Below are 15,878 nucleotides of genomic sequence, written 5' to 3'. Positions count from 1 at the left end.
TGCCCAGCCGTCTCCGCAGGCACGGGGATCCAAACCCGGGATAACAAACCCGCACGAGCAGTGTTTCACAGACAAGCCCTCCGATAGCGCCGTTTAAAATCCTTCTTTCCTGGAGGATTGCACCCGAGAAAAAAAAAAAAAAAAAAAAGGCATTTGTTAGCATGGCCTGCGCCAAGGAGAGCGGCGGCGCCTTGCCCGGGGGAGGCTGCTCGCTTCCCACTTCCAAAGCTCGCCGGGAAACTTGGAAGCGTCGAGCGCGCCTTGAGTGCCGCGTGGGATGGCGGCGGCTCCAGGAGCCGGCAGGAGTTGTGAAATGTTCAGAGCTTTTATTTTTGACTCCGCCGTTCCCTGTGTTACCTATGTTCGGGAGAGGGGTTTGTTTTTTTTTTAAAGGCAGCCTTCCTCTGGAGAAGCGCTGGGCTTCCCAATCTGGCACCCGCTGGGCGCCGCCTCCCCGCAGCCATCCGGGAACCGCCAAAAATATCGCACCAAACCCAGCAGCCTCTCACACCAGGGCTTTTTTTCCCTTTACATTTGGAAATCTAAAGATTTTGCATCAGGACCTTCACAAATTCTCCTGAAATTATTCCAAAGGGCTGCAGAGCATCCAGCCGGGACATCCCGGCGTCCTGACAACAGCTATTTATTACGCACCGACGATGAATCATCCCTTACAGCCGGTGGCCGCTGCCTTTTTCCCTTTAATAGTCACAGTTTTAGCTCTGCAGAAGCCAGGATTAGGTTTGCCGGTGCCTCTGTGAAGGGGCTTTGTAGCTCCCTGGGTTTCGGCGGTGTCTTGCCGGAGCCCGGCATCCAGGTCTCTCGGCACAGCTGCGTTCCCTCCCCACCCTCCCTCCCCATCTTTCAGATGGCTTCGTTTTCCAGCCTTTCAGCTCCAATTAAAAACGCTGAGCTTTTTTTTTTTTTCCCTTTTTTTTTCTTTTTTTTTTGTAAACAAGGGGTTTGATGCTGCTATTCAGTGTAAATGGCTGGAATTTCGATCAATTAAGGACTTGCCGTTAATTTGTTTGGGGAAAACCCTTTTCTGCCTCTTCAAAACAAACTTTGGTGATGCACCGTGCTCTGATGCATCCATAAATCCAGGGAAAAATCAACGGCACTGATGCATTGCACTTAAGATCCAGCTTGGAGCACTCCGAGGGGCTGCAAAGTAGGAAGCGGCCAGCCGTCCCCCCCTCCTGCCCTAGCAATTTTTTCTCTAAATAGCAGAAATACAGCCTAAAAAGATGCATCGTGGGGAAGGTGGGAGGGGAGGAGCGGCAGCGCAACCTAAATCCGGCTGCACGTCGCCCAGAGGGCACAGGGAGCCAAGCGCAGACCAAATGGAGCGCGGCATTCGGGGGATTCCTCTTCCTCCGCTGCCTTGGGCTTGGCTTTGTACTCCAGCTGGTTTTAGGAGATGAGGGACGAAGATCTGAGGCTCCCGGTCCCAGCTGGAGGCTAAGCCAGCGTGGAATAAGCCAGGAGAGGAGCCCCGAGAGGCTCCCCAAGCTGCAGAGAGCTGGGAAGCAACGGGAAAACAAGCCTGGCTTGTTTTTCCCTACTCCAGCCATTATCTTGGGAGCAGGGGATGCTCCATCTCGGGGGGGAGCTGGCGCAGCCTTTTCCGATCCTTACGCTGCAGCAATAACCTTCCGAGCGCCGCTGCTGCCTTTTCCCCTCCTGCCCCTGTTTTCTCCTGCGCAAAAAGACAAACCCAAAAGGTTTTGTTGCTGGCGCCCCGGGGGCTGTGAGTAGATTTGTCTCCCGGAGCTGGGAGGGGGCTGTTTTCCCTCCATCAGAGACCAGGGGGGGACTTTAGGGCTCAGCCTGACTCCCTCCCATATTCAGCTGCCTGTTTTTTTTTATAAACGCAATTGCTAATTGCTTTTACATTCATCATCATCTAATTTTTAAGCTCATTTTTGCAAATGAACCTTCTTGTTCTTTTTATTTGTTGGGGTTTGTTTTCTCCTTCCCTTGTCTTCTCCGGTTTCCCTTCCCGTTACGGTAGACTGACCCTTGGTTATCGTTGCAGAACTATGGCAGCGGCATGAGACCTCCACCCAACTCCTTAGGTCCCGGAATGCCTGGAATTAACATGTAAGGCAAACCCCGCACCGGGGGTGTTTGGCCGCCGACTCGGGCTTTGCAAGACCCTACGGATAAAACCACAACGTTTAATTTTTCTCCCGTTTAATTTTGACCCCAGGGGGCCAGGAGCCGGCAGACCGTGGCCGAACCCCAGCAGTGCTAACTCAGTGAGTATCTTGAAGCAACAGCGGGGCTGGTCAGGGACCGTCCCCGCAAACGAGGCCATTCCTCGTTAGCTGAATCCTGCTAATGAGGAGGGGGTCCCCCAGGCTCTTGCTGCATCTGAAGCCTATGCCCGGCTCCCGTGCTGCTCTCCCTGCAGCGGGGGCAGCTGCGGGGGCTGGTGGGCCCTGGGACCCCCATCCTGGCCTGGCTGGGGGGGCGGTGGGGGCTCTTGGATGTGCAGCCCACGGGAGCCCCCGTGCACCCCGCGGCTGAACCCAGCTCTCTTCTCTCTATAGATCCCATACTCTTCTTCATCGCCTGGTACATACGTGGTGAGTCCTCCGTCTCCTTCCCTCCATCCCATCACCGGGGTGCAGAGATGTTACAATCGGGGAGTTCATGCAGTCTGGGGGGGATGCGGTGCTGAGGTCGGGGCGGGGCGGGCTGGATTTGGGGGTGCGAGATCCAGCCGGGGGAAGGCGTTTGAAAGCGTGGGGAGGTGGGTGATGCCCCTGTTCGCACTGCTGACCCCCACTTCGTCTCTCCGCAGGGTCCACCCGGCGGCGGCGGTCCTCCGGGGACGCCCATCATGCCCAGTCCCGCAGGTACGAGACACCCCCGCCCCGAGACCTCCTTCTCCAGGGGCAGCCTTCCTGGGATCCTGCCCCTTCCCCTGCTGGGAGAACCCCGTCCCTAGGGACAGCCCCTGCCCAATTTTTGCCTTGTCGGGGAGCGAGCGGCGTGGGCCGCTTGGCTTCGGGATGGCATATCCGTGGCATGTCCCCCTATGGATTTGGATGGTGGGGGGCTCGGGGAGGTGGGGAGTGCTACATGGCAGGGAATCACCTCCCCACGCTTCCCAGCCAGGACTTGAATTATTTTTCACAGTTGAATTTCTGTGATTAAAAACTTTGTGGATCTTCATTAAATACAAATTAGCCAGAAAATGGTGGTACTTAGAGGGAATTTTAGGTGATAAAATACAAAAGAATGAGTTCAAGTGGCATGAGTTTGTTTTAATTAAGAAATGAATTAATCACCCGACTTACTGGGCTTCACTGTTCCACAGATTCAACAAATTCAAGTGACAACATCTACACAATGATTAATCCAGTACCGCCCGCAGGCAGTCGATCGAATGTAAGTCTGCTTTCTAATAATTTACATATCAGATACCATAACAAATCATAATTAACTTCATCAGTTGAGAGTAAAGCACTTTAATTGATTTCAGCCATTTGTTACAAAACAGAAATAAAACAAACCATCAAAAAGCGATTAACTCTTTGGTGACTTTGTTAATTTTTTATGCTTATTAAGAGAGCGGCGGTCCTGCTGCTCTGGCCGAGGTGGTGGCAGCTGCGTGCCCGGCGAGATCTTGTGTCTTGTGGGGCGGGGGCAGATTTAAATCTCTTGAAATACTAGTTGGAGGGAGCCCTCTGCGCTGCCGTGCGTCTGGGTCACCGTATGGCCAAATTTTTTAGGTGAACCCATAGGACCGTGAGCCCCAAAACATGCCCCATAGCCTCAGAGGGGTGGATGCATCCTTCCTCTTGCCCCGCTCCGGAGGGATGGATGAGGAGGGGACAGTCCCCAGTAGCCACCAGGGCCGTGGCAGGTGTGCGGGGTGGTTTTGTGGCTAAATTGGGGTCTTTTGCCTTTTTTCTTCCGCAGTTCCCGATGGGCCCTGGCTCCGATGGCCCCATGGGTGGCATGGGCGGCATGGAGCCCCATCACATGAACGGATCGTTAGGTGAGCGCCCGCGGCGGGGCTGTGGCTTGGGGGGCCTTCGCTCCCTGGGGATGCTGGCGGAGCATCCCAGTGCCTGCTGGGGGTCAGCCCCCGGCTCGGACCAGTGCTCAAAGCCTTCGGGGGGTAGGAGCATGGCAGGGGGACGCAGGGACCATCGCTGCATGCTCAATAAGGTTGTTCTCTTTTTGTGTCCCCCCCCTGCACAGGGTCAGGAGACATAGATGGACTTCCAAAAGTAAGTGAGCTGCAGAGCGGGTGCGTGGTCCCCCCCCTTTTCCCAGCCCTGGGGCGCCGGTGTGACCCTGATGGATGGGGACACATCAGGGGGACGTGACGGTGGCAGGCAGGGCTGCGTCCTGTCCCCATGGCGTTTCAGGGGCCGCTCACCGCCTCCCCCCCATCTCCCACAGAATTCTCCAAACAACATAAGTGGCATTAGCAATCCCCCGGGCACTCCAAGAGACGACGGGGAGCTGGGAGGCAACTTTCTCCATTCCTTCCAAAATGACAATGTGAGTGAGTGAGCCTCCCTGGGGACGGGGGGGGACGGTCCCCAGGGCATCCCGGCACGGGGGGGCGGCTGGGCTTGCCGGTGGGTGGCTTTTGGACCTGGGCTGTGCTGTGTGAGCTGCTCCGGGACAGAAAGTGGGGAGGAAGAACATGCTGGTGGGTGCAAGCTTGGGTCCTCGGTGGGATGGGACTTACCGAGGGAGGGGAGAGAATCGTAGAATCATGGAATGGTTGGGGTTGGAAGGGACCTTAAAGATCATCTAGTTCCACCCCCCTGCCCTGGGCAGGGACACCTCCCACCAGACCAGGCTGCTCACAGCCCCGTCCAACCTGGCCTTGAACCCCTCCAGGGATGGGGCATCCACAGCTTCTCTGGGCAACCTGGGCCAGGGGCTCACCACCCTCAGAGGGAAAAATTTCTTGCTAGACATTGGAGGAGAGAGGAGAGGATCCCGTGGGATGAAGAGGAGCGGGTGTGGATGCAGCCAGCTGTGCTGGCCTGGCCGATGCAAGGCGCTGTGCGCGGCTGCAGACATCCCTCCTCTTCTATTAGCAGCGCAGACACACGTGCATGTTAATTATTTGTTTTAAATTGCGTCTCACCCCATACTGTTCCGCTGATTTTCTCCCCGGAAAAGCGAGTTGCAGAGCAGATTACGCCCTGATAAATTTGAGCCTCCAGCATATCCTCTCCTCCTGATTTATTAGATCCAATTAGGTTGCTGTACAGCTGTCATCAGCCTCCTTTTACACCCTCCCTTCGGTGGCGGGGGGGGGGTGTCTGGCCCGCCTGGTTTCTCACCCTGGCTCTGTCTCTCTTCCAGTATTCCCCCAGCATGACGATGAGTGTGTGATTTCCCTCCCCCTCCTCCTCTCCAGGATCAAGAGAGTCAGCTGCCGTTCGGAGGATCTCAACGAATTATGCAAGAAGAAGACGAAGAAGAAGCTAGGTGTATGGGCAGGGAGACGCGTGGCGGGGGCCAAAACCCCAGGTTTAGTTTCATGCAATAAAAAGGCCGAACTTTTTATTCCATAAAACATGAAGGACAAAACTTAAAATATTTCAAGACATGACAAGACCCTTCTTTGTGCAGAAGGGTTTATATATGTACATGACACTTCTTTTTGGAAACAAACGGAAGCCTCTAGCACCCAACTCCGATCTCTTTGCTTTGTTCTTTTAAATAAAGACAGAAACCGAACCTGTTGTATGTTTGTGCCGTGCGACACCAGGAAGCTAGTCTAGATATGAAATCTCATGTTGTCTCTGTTGTAGTCATTTTTTTAAATAAACTGGACAGTTTACAATGGTGGTTTTCGTTCAGAAGGCCTGTGTTTTTTTGGTTTGGGGCGTTTTTTTTTTTCCCTTCTATTTTTTGGGTGGGTTTTTTTGTTGGGTTTTTTTTGGGTTGTTTTTTTGGGGGGTTTTTTTTTTGGTTTTTTTTTTTTGGTTCGTTCGCAGCACCAACGCTTCCTCCTCCAGTTAACAAGATCTGCTTTGGGGAAGAGACTCCACCACCTCGTTATAAACTTGTTGAGGCAGGTGACCCCTTCCGGGATCCCGTCCTCGAATGGATGGTGATCCTGCTCTCTGTGACTGTGGCATGCACTGTGTTAGTCTTTCCCCCCCCCTCTCTCGAGTGCAAGAAGAAATCTCTGTCCCTCCCTTCCCCACAGTCCTGCAGCTGGTTCACTGCAAAAATGGATTTTTATTTTTTATTTTTTTTTTTTAAAAATCCATCGAAAGAAAGGGTTAATCTGACCTGGGACTTTGAAACTGTGATCTCCAGCTAACTTTGGGGTTTTTGTTGGTTTTTTTTTTTGGAGGGGGGGGTGTTTATTTGCTTTGGGGGTGTTTTGCGGGGGGTGGGGGTGGGGGGGGTGTTCTTTTCTTTAGAGACGTGCTCTTGTTTCACTTCTCTCTGATTCGGAACTGGACGGAGATATTTTTTAAGGAATTCTTGTTGTTAAAAAATGTAACCTTGCTCTTCTGTAGGCTCGCTCTGTAATAAGAAAATAAAAATTAATGGCAGGCCTGGAGGGCCCTTCCTTCTGGCGGGAGAGGAAGGGACGAGCCAAGGCGGCGGGTTGGGATCTCTGTACATGACACTACCCTGTAGTTTGGTCTTTGTTTTTCTCCGGCTCCCATTTCTGCTCCATGTATATCATATTCTGTAAAATATTCTCTCCCTTGGATTTGACCTTTGTGCGGATTATTGAAAGCATTGTATCTTGTTTCAGTGTTTTTTCTTACCTTGTAGTCTGGTTCGAAAATTACCGAGAGGGGAAAAAAAAAAAAAAAAAAAAGTAATTATTATACATTGTAGTTTGTGTACGATATTTGTTGATAATGTTTTATTAAAGGGATGTCTTTTTTCCGCACCCCTTCATTGAAATGTTTTTGGGGGACATTTGGCTTGTTTTTATTACTCTGACTGCAAGACATGAGATGACAAAACGTTTTTTTTTGAGCGTGTAATACAATTTTTTTTTTTTTTCCAATGTTTGCCTTCTTTTTTCCTAGGCATTTTAATTGTGCTTTACCTGTAGAAAGTCGCTGGGGAGGGAGGGGCGGGGGGGATGGGGGGGTCTGAGGGTGTCACTCTCATAGTTACAGTCAGGTTAATATTTTCCAAGTAACGCTGAGAAATAACCGAACGCAGATTTGTTGCCTCCTGAATATACCCGGGGGCTCCCCGGGGCGGGGGGGGGGTCAACTTTTTTTTCCTTTTCCGCTTTCCGTCTTGGGGTTGGGTTTTTTTTTCCTTTTTTTGTTTGGTTTGTTTGTTTTTTTTTTTCTTGTTCTGACAACGAGGAAATGAAAGGACCGGTTTTAATGTATTTTAAAATGAATAGCTAAATTATTGTCTTCATTGGTATGGGATGGTTTTTTTGAATGAAACGGTTCTCCCCCCTCCCCCCCCCCCATGCTGTAATAAATATCAACATAAACATTTGATTTCGGTGCTCTGCAGTTTGTTCCTGGTGTTTGCTGCCAGACTTGGGGAGGGGGCGGGGGCGGGGGGGATTTTTTTTTTCCGACCCGTATTTATCAAGGACCGAACGCCAGGTTTGGGATGCGGGAACGGAGGCGAGAGGTGGCCACGCTGGGCCGGGGGGGCTCTGGAAGGTAGACGGGGATTTGGCTGTGGCGCAGGACCTTGGCGGGAGGGTGGGCTGGGAGAGGTTTGGTTTAACCGCTCTCGCTTCTTTTATGGGTTATTCTTTTTTAAGCATTTTGAAAATTTCGGCTTTTAGCGTAGAAAAACGGTCATTCTTGCCTTCATCAGGCTGAGGACGCGCTCGCCAGACCCTCCTCGCACCCAGCCCATCTGGCTGCACAGAGGGGGGGCTTTCTGGGGCTAAAAAAGGGGGGATTTTTTTTTTTTTTTTTTTTGGCACCCTGTCCTGCCACAGGATTCCCCCGTTAAGAGGCCGGAGGAGTTGGGACGATGGAGGTTGGCATCCCACGCAGCAGGTCACCGGTGGCCCAGGAGAGGAGTCTCGCCGCCTCCCACTGCTGGAGGCCTGCACCGCTGGGAGGTAAGCAAGGCGGGGGGAGGGATGCGAGTGTCACCTTAAAAGAAAAAAAAAAAAAAATATATATATATATATATACACATACATAGACTTGCAATGGGGTCTGCTGACCCCCTCCGGGAGGAAGGTCCAGCTGCGGTGCGGGGCGGGCGAACGCACCGTTGCAGGATCAACCCCAGCTCCAGGCTCTGAGCCTCCATGACCTGGCTCCCCGACGGGCGGCACCAGCGCCTGCTGCAGCGCCTGGGGAGAGAGTGGGGCTTTTTTAGGCCTTCGGCTGAGCGGTTGCGAGTGCCGGGTGCCTGAACCGCTGCCGGGAGCTGCTGTCTGAGCCTTGTTCTCCGCCCGTGACTAGTTCGGGCAGGGTACGGCTGGCTGCGCTTCTGCGGCTTCTCTCCCTCCTTGAGGGAACGTTCAAACGTGGGCTCGGGGGCCTGTGAGCCATCCCGGAGCTCTGCTGGTCCTGGGGGACAATCCCACCCGGCACCTGGAGCCACGTCACCGCTGCAATTCCGGGCATGAGAGCGGTGTGGTCCTGGATGCTCACGGAGCAGGGGGGCAATGCCTTGGATGGCTGCTGGGTTTGGGAACCACCCAGAAAAATCATTGTGCCTGCAGAGCCCATTAGCATGTAATTAACGGCGAGGCTGAGGAGCAGGGTGTGTTCGCACCCTTCGCTACCTCTGCAGGTTTGCCTCCGGGTTAATGCCACAGATGTCCCCGTGCCGGGTCCGCAGCCATCCCCCGATGCAGTTTTTGGTCCAGGTAACCACATCTCTGCGCTTTGCAGAAAGCAGCGTGTGGGTGTTGTCCATCATTGGGAAAATCGGCCCCCCAGGGGTAATTAGTTGAGGAGGAGGAGGACTTCCTGCGCTCCTGGCTTCCTGGAGCCATCCCTGCCCAGGCGGGCACCGCTCAGCCGCCTGGAGCGAGGGGCAGCATTGCTGCCTGATGTGTTTATTGCGGGGCATAGAAAAGCCCGTCCTGTTGGTTCTTACCAGGTTACAGCCTAATTTTGTTAAACACCGCCCTGAGAAACTGCCAAGTTCCCTCCTCTAAACATCTCCTGAGCCCAACCTTAGGGATAATTGTCTCCCACGTTAGTTTCCATTAAATTAAATGTGGGAGGAGGATCTGAACAACCAGGGGCTCCGGTCTGAGCACGGTGTGTACTTGCTGGTACCACGAGTGCAGCCCGTGGAGTCGGATCTTCCACCAGGAGAGGTTCAGGGGAAGGTAGTGTGGAGTGGTGGAGCTGGGATAACACACCATGCATCACCTCCAGAGCAGGCTGGGGGCCAGGCCTCTGGGCAGCCAGGCACTGCTGGGTCCTCATCTCCAGCCACCCTGTTCTCACATGTTCTGCTTCCCCCGGCTGCCGTTCATTAAAAGTTAATGCCTGGTTCTTGGTCCATGCTGAGGTAACGCCATTCATTGGTTGACGAGCCTTTATAGCTTATTGATGCCAGCCCACGTGTGCCTCTGTGACCCATTGCCCTGCTCTGGGTCCCACCTCCCTCAGCTGGGCCAATTCCAGCAGGTCACACCGGAGGAATGAGCGGGTGAACCAGGTGAAGCCCAGCAGGACACCACACACGTGCATGGCTGTCTGTGGTAGGGGCTGCCTGGTTCACAGACCTCGTACCTGCACCACGACGGACCAACCTGAGCATCCATCCCTGGTGCTGAGCTGGGAGCCCTGCTCTGTTCCCTCAAGCTCCTCTCCTGGACCTCAGAGGAGCTTACCCAGCACAAGCATGAGCTGCTCCTTCCAGCAACACGTGAGTCCTGCTTCCCCACCACCACAGGCGACATCAGCTGTGTCCTGAGCAAACCAGGGACACAGTCTTGCATGCTTGTGTATGGTCCCCTCCTCTCAAGTGGCTTCCTAATACCTCTTGTAACCTGCTGAAGCCTCATTCCCCTGTTGACTGTCCCATGTCTTATTGCTTCTGCCATCCTCAAAATTGCCTTTGTTCTGCCTTTGTCCATCTCTCCCTGGGCTTGTGCTTCACCTCTGCTCAGTCTTGGAGACAGCAGGTCTCCAGCTTCACTTAGTTTCTCCTCTTCTACCACCTGTCCTAATAGAGATGTCTTTGTTGAGAGGTAAAGCATCTAAAGGGCCTTTGGCTCTTTCCTAAGCAGACCATCTTCACAGATTCCCACATCTACCAGAAGCACAGGAGGTGTTTCATTTCTCCACACCCCCCTCCACCAAAGCCACTCTTCCACCAGGCTTCCTTGGTGGAACCGCTCTGCTCAGGAACCGCTCTGCTCAGGAATGTTAACGCCGCCCTACAGGGTTTCCTCCCAAAGATGGGTAAGCTGGAAGGGTGAGGGGGTGTGGATACTCCGAGGGCTGTTGCCTAGAGCTGTTCGGCAGCGTCCGTGTGACAGAGCCAACAGCCTGAGAAAGAAACACCTACTGGAACATGCTCCACAGAGCACGAGTGTATTACAATATATTCCTGAATAACTGGGTGCAAATTACAGATCTGAACAGATTTAAATCGATGAGCTGAATTAGGCAACCCTTGAGCAGGCAGAATTAATAGGATTTAGATCAATGCAACCCTCACTAGATTATTTCTCTTTCAAGCATCTTCTCCTAACTGCTGAGGGATTTGTTAGTTTAACTTACAGCCGACGCATCCCCATTTACTGGGTGCAACTGTCGATCTCAAGTTTGACTAGCGAAAATCTGTTTTTCCGAAACCTGCAGAGCAGAGCTGTCTGATGGACTGAGACTGGAACACGCAACTGGGGTGTTCACCCAGACGGTCAGGGAGGATCACGAAGCACAGACCAGTCTCTGACACAACTGAAGTGTGATGAATTTCTGGGGAATGCGCTCTTCCACACCTTAAAACAGCACAGGCTGTCCTATTCCTTCCCATGTGCTGGAGGGTATCAGCGCAGAACTGCAAAACATTCTACATTTGGCTGGAGCTAATTTAGCCTTCATTTCACACAAACCATGCTAATCCCCCCATCTTAAAAAGACTACGCTTCCTGCTCAGTTAACTCTGTGTGGCAGGAAGAAATTCTTCCTTTGTGTTTTTAGCAGCAAATACCAGCTACCAGGCACCAAAGTTTCACGCTACATTCTACGCCACTTTCCCAAAATGGATAGGTCTCTTCATCCCAGGATTGGGGGATAAAAGAGCGGCGGTTCTATAGATCCAACAAAGCGATCTCACCGATTAAGTGCTTTGGGAACGAAGCGCAGGGCAGCATGATACATCCCAAAGCAGCCAGGAGAAAAAACAAAGTAAAAGCCAGGCAGAATGTAAAAGGCTTATGTCTCAGGCTCCCCTCTTGAAGCTTTGTGAGTCTCTTCCACACACCCCGCATTCAGAGGTACTCAAAGCAAACTCGGAAAATAGGTTTGAGTCTAGCTCTGTGCAAAAGCACACCGAGAGCAGAACCTGCGCAGAGGAATAATGACTGGCTTATGTTCTTTCTAGGCAACGGTGGAAAAGTGCAGGAGGATGCATTTGATGACTCTCTCTAACCCGAATCCAGAGGTGAGCCCCTAAAATGAAAGAGTTCCTTCATGCACAACTTAGTTTAAAAAAAATTTTACTCTCAGTAGCAATATAATTTATTTTTTCAAGTAAATTAATCCACCTTTCTTTAATTATGTGATGGTTCTGGCAAAGAGAAGCAGCAGGTACAGTTGGTGAAGTATTTTCATTTGAGCTGAATTTCACACAGTTCCATGCAGATACAGTGCCAGAAACTTCTTGAATGTGTCTGGCTGAAAGCCATATATTCCAGCGGGCTTCTGCAGAGAAAAAGACATGGATGCTCAGTTTGCAGTGAAGTGATTAATGTAGACAAACAACGGCTTTAAATAATGCTTGAATAAGACTCCAGACGTGGTAGCTTCCAAATGGTGCCCTCCCTCCCCAGATGGGTTTGTGTGCGGGTACTTCCACCGGTTACACACCGCAGACGGCACAAACCCTTTGCCCGTCAAACCGAGACGCCCTCCCAGCGTAAGCAGGGCTGACAGCACCGCGCTCTGCTTACTCTACAGCGAAGTGGACACTTGCACGTAAGCACTCCCTTCATCAGAGCACCAGCCTATTTCAAACGAGCATATTACGAGCTGGTAGATTACAGCTGGGGCTATCTTTACGTCGGAGTTCATACGAAGCTCGGCATGTGGCTCGCACGCCATGGGGTACAGCAGCACTAAGAATACTCCCTGTCGGTGGCACCTGCCTAAGAACAAGGCCAGTGCCTGCGTCAGGTCCCTTCAGCTGGTTTAAAACCCGCGCTGCGGCTCTACGCCAGCTCTCAAACCTCCAGCAGAGGAGAAAGGGTAGGATTTCCAGGACCACATCCCCAAGTTTTGCTTACCGTAACAACTCTCTTCTTGACTTCTGGAACACATTGGGCTTTTTCATACAGATTCTGATCAGAGTCAATCCAGACCAGATTTTTTATGCCATCGCTAGAGACAAGGTCTGTTGTATTTAACTGGAACACCATGAACTGGAAGAGCTGGCCATCTGTGCCAATGCTTTGCACCACTATTGGCTGCTCCAGAACCTTGGGATCGTTCTAGGAAAGAAGGAGTGGGGAAGAATGTTTAAAAAGCCAGTTGCCGCTGAAATTATAGGAGTACTTGCTGATTCGGCATCTTCTACTTGGTTTAAAGCCAATATTTTAATAAATGTATTGTTACCTTGCCCAGAAAATTACTCTAGTCAAACAAGTTTTGAATGTAGATTTTGTATTTTAATTAAAATTCCTCCTTCAGCCAGCAATGAAGTATCAATTTACATACTGAGCTGTCGGATGGGTTAGAGTTTTACAGCTGAACCTACTCCCTGGTTCCTTCCCATTACCACTCTAACGCATGTTACATCACGAACACGCTCATGGCTGAGAGATGGTTTCCTGGATCAAGCAGACATCAGTAACCAGACCTGAAGGTTAGAGTTAGACCTCTGGACTGGGAAGCTCAGATTTGAAAACTAACGTCACATGCCACGGCATGGGAATGGCACAACTCTTTCCACTACGTGCAGCGCGAGGGAAAGAACAAAGGCCCAGCGAGTTAGCAGCAGTCTCCAGTACATACCCCGTACAGCACCTTAGCCTTTGCCAGCGCATTGCCGAAAGCAAACATCAGCATTTTAGCACGAAGTTGTTCTGGTCTGAACCTGTTAGTACGAACGTTGGCCGATTCCAGGAAGAAGAGAGTGTGAGGATGAGCGTAAGGATAACCATCTCTAAAACCTAAATGGCAGAGAATCATGTCAGGAATCGCTCAGTAAGAGACTGCACAGACGATGTTTCTCCCCTATCTTCAGGAACTGTTAACTTGCCAGGATCTAAGTTCTCCTCTGCAGTCCTGCTTAGGCCACGATCTACTTGCCATGGGTCTGGAGCACTCGCACTGCACACCCTGTGCCCAGCTACTGTGTTCCCTCATTCCCATCCACCCCCTACCCACTGCTGTCTCGCAGAAGGACAAGGACTCCAGGTTAACCCGAACACTTGGTCTGACAGAAAATTATTATCAGTGGCTAGATTTACCTGTATCATTGAGCTCTTTGTACACATTCACTTCCTGAAGATCAATTGTAGGAGAGATGGGATAGAAGGTCTCCAGAGCATGCTCTTCCGTGGCCAGTATCTCCTCCTTGGAGGCTACTGGTGGTATCGGGGCCATAGAGTTCATAAGCATTCCGTTCAGGCCACGGACCTGAAGGAGAATGGATTCTGGGGAGGGAAATTAGGCTACATTCAAGCATTGCCAAAATAACATTAGGGAAAGACATACGTTTCCTTTGGGTAGCAGCATTCTAGCAAGAACTTGTTCTGCAAGGCTCACTCACCCTCTCACCTCCAAACTAAACTTACACAGTAGCTCAGCTATAGGTTCTTCTTCTAAAATACCAACCTTAACTGCTGGTGTTAGTTTCTTAACTAAACATATGTAGAAAAGCAATAGCACAGATTTTGGACACAAAAAAATTAAACAATCAGTTCTAAGGCACTGGTTCTCTTCTCCTGCCATCTCGTTGATGTTGTCTAAGGCTCTAATAATCTCCTCAGGGCAAGTATCCTGCCACTTTCCAAGGCTGCCCATCCTTACAATACTACTTAAAACTGAAAGATTTACTTGGTTCCAGAAATTGCTTCATTTTCTCCAAATCCTCAGCCTTAAAGCTAGCAGCTTTGTCACCCCTCTTACATGAATGAAAAGAGCTAAATGCTTCCACTAAAGCAGCAACTAACCTCTTTCCCACGTAGCTGATATCTTGTAGTTTCTAGCCAACATTCTTTTAGCCAGAGAAGGATACTTTGCAGCCATTAACCGACATAAATGTATCAAATCTTCAAACAGTACTGGGCTTTAGAATGAGAAAAAAAATAGTTACATAAAAAAGTATGACCATAATGGCGGGCAGATGCTTGTGGGACATGAATGCTGTTAGCATTACTGTATGTAAAACATAGTATCGTAACATTTCCAAGTCACCAATACAGATTTCAGATTAATATCTCACACACCGGTCCTGTTCCAAGTTGGCACAGGTAATGCTTACCATTACTGATTTAAAAATTGACATTCTGCATCAGCTAGAAGTAGGTCTCAAGTCGAAGCACAGACTTTAGCCTGAAAGAAGCTTTAATGTAGAATATGTGTTTACATTGGTACTACTGTCAATGTTCAGAACTGGGGTTTTTAGTGGTGGTTGTTTGTTTTACAAGTTGATAACCTGTGGCTAACAGTTTTGCACAGTAAGTGAATTTCTCAACAGCAGATCTGTGTATGAATTTTCTTTGTAGTGTTAAAAACTCTGGTTCTTAAGTTACCTGCTTGATGACTGGCTTATGCTAAAACCATAATGACACAGTGGAAAGATTTTCCCTACGACTGAGAACTCACCAATAATGTTCTCTCCTGGGAGCAACTTCTGTCGTGTCCCAGAACCGGGCGTGCGAGATCGCACGCTTTACACCCTCCTCGTAGTCCTCCAGCTGGTGAGCCGGGTTGTCGATGATGCTGAGCACCGACGAGGGCAAGCCTTCCACCAGCTTCGTCTTGGTGAGCCACTGCGCTTGCCGAACTCCTTGGGGAAAAAAAACAAAACAAAACAAAACAAGAAATATGTATTACTGAGGCCGCTGGGCGTCGGGCTGACAGCGCAGCCAGTTCATTAGGCAGGGCGGGCTCTCCGCTGTGTGTTTTTTGACATTATGTGAGGAGAAGCCATGGCTGGCGGGGAAGGGTGAGTGCTTGAACAGGCTGCGCGGCCCAGGGCAGCGCTGGGGGCACTGAGCGGGGTGTCGCGGGCGGAGGAGGCGCCGGAGGAGGGGCGGCCGGGCCGGTACCTTCCAGCATGCGGACGGCCTGGTGGCAGATGTAGCAGCCGCGCTCCTTGTAGAGCGGCATGTCCTCGTAGCGCGGCCCCGGCGAGTGCCGGGGGTCGTGCCAACCCCGGTCCCATGGCGGGAAGCGTGGCCGGGCCAAGCCGGGCACGAAGTGCTGCCGCCCGGCGTAGGTGATGGTGTCCAGCTCCACCTGCTCCCGCACCGGCCGCCGCTCCACCATCCGGGCCAGCTCCTCCGGCGGCGGCCCACGGGTGGTCCAGGGCGTGCGCGGCAGCGGCCCACGGGGACGGGGCCGCGTCGCACGGGTGAGGATGCTGCGGGTGAGGACGCCGCGGCCCCGCAGCGCCGCCCCCACCCGCCTCAGCGCCATCGGCCCCACCGCCATCCTCCCGCCGCCGCCTCAGCACCCGCCCGCCGCCATCTTGGCGCGCGCGGCACGGCGGGAGCGCAGCGGGCG

At 51.8% G+C, this 15,878-nt stretch overlaps 2 protein-coding genes across 4 annotated transcripts in view; one reads left to right on the top strand and one right to left on the bottom strand.

Moving 5' to 3' along the window:
* The window catches only part of SSBP3 (single stranded DNA binding protein 3), a 54,387-nt gene extending 48,552 nt beyond the window's left edge, over positions 1 to 5,835 (top strand). For all 3 annotated transcript variants that reach the window (XM_054211287.1, XM_054211286.1, XM_054211285.1), the window contains 9 exons: positions 2,039 to 2,103; positions 2,213 to 2,261; positions 2,556 to 2,591; positions 2,810 to 2,864; positions 3,329 to 3,399; positions 3,934 to 4,012; positions 4,219 to 4,247; positions 4,423 to 4,524; positions 5,347 to 5,835. In XM_054211287.1, the coding sequence (XP_054067262.1) occupies positions 2,039 to 2,103; positions 2,213 to 2,261; positions 2,556 to 2,591; positions 2,810 to 2,864; positions 3,329 to 3,399; positions 3,934 to 4,012; positions 4,219 to 4,247; positions 4,423 to 4,524; positions 5,347 to 5,376 (516 nt within the window). In that variant the 3' untranslated portion in view covers positions 5,377 to 5,835. The remainder of the gene's footprint in view (positions 1 to 2,038; positions 2,104 to 2,212; positions 2,262 to 2,555; positions 2,592 to 2,809; positions 2,865 to 3,328; positions 3,400 to 3,933; positions 4,013 to 4,218; positions 4,248 to 4,422; positions 4,525 to 5,346) is intronic.
* Positions 5,836 to 11,627: 5,792 nt separating this feature from the next.
* On the bottom strand, positions 11,628 to 15,863 carry MRPL37 (mitochondrial ribosomal protein L37). The gene is made up of 7 exons (XM_054212227.1): positions 15,422 to 15,863; positions 14,976 to 15,159; positions 14,321 to 14,436; positions 13,616 to 13,801; positions 13,158 to 13,315; positions 12,431 to 12,634; positions 11,628 to 11,849 (listed from the first exon to the last, which is right to left on the bottom strand). The coding sequence occupies exons 1-7, from the start codon at positions 15,804 to 15,806 to the stop codon at positions 11,772 to 11,774; spliced, it is 1,311 nt and encodes a 436-aa protein (XP_054068202.1). The 5' UTR covers positions 15,807 to 15,863; the 3' UTR covers positions 11,628 to 11,771.
* Positions 15,864 to 15,878: the final 15 nt, after the last annotated feature.

The sequence above is a fragment of the Rissa tridactyla genome, chromosome 8 (assembly GCF_028500815.1).
Source record: "Rissa tridactyla isolate bRisTri1 chromosome 8, bRisTri1.patW.cur.20221130, whole genome shotgun sequence".
Classification (NCBI taxonomy): domain Eukaryota; kingdom Metazoa; phylum Chordata; class Aves; order Charadriiformes; family Laridae; genus Rissa; species Rissa tridactyla.
The sequence above is the reverse complement of the archived record's forward strand: the minus strand, read 5'-3'. Positions and strand labels throughout refer to the sequence as shown.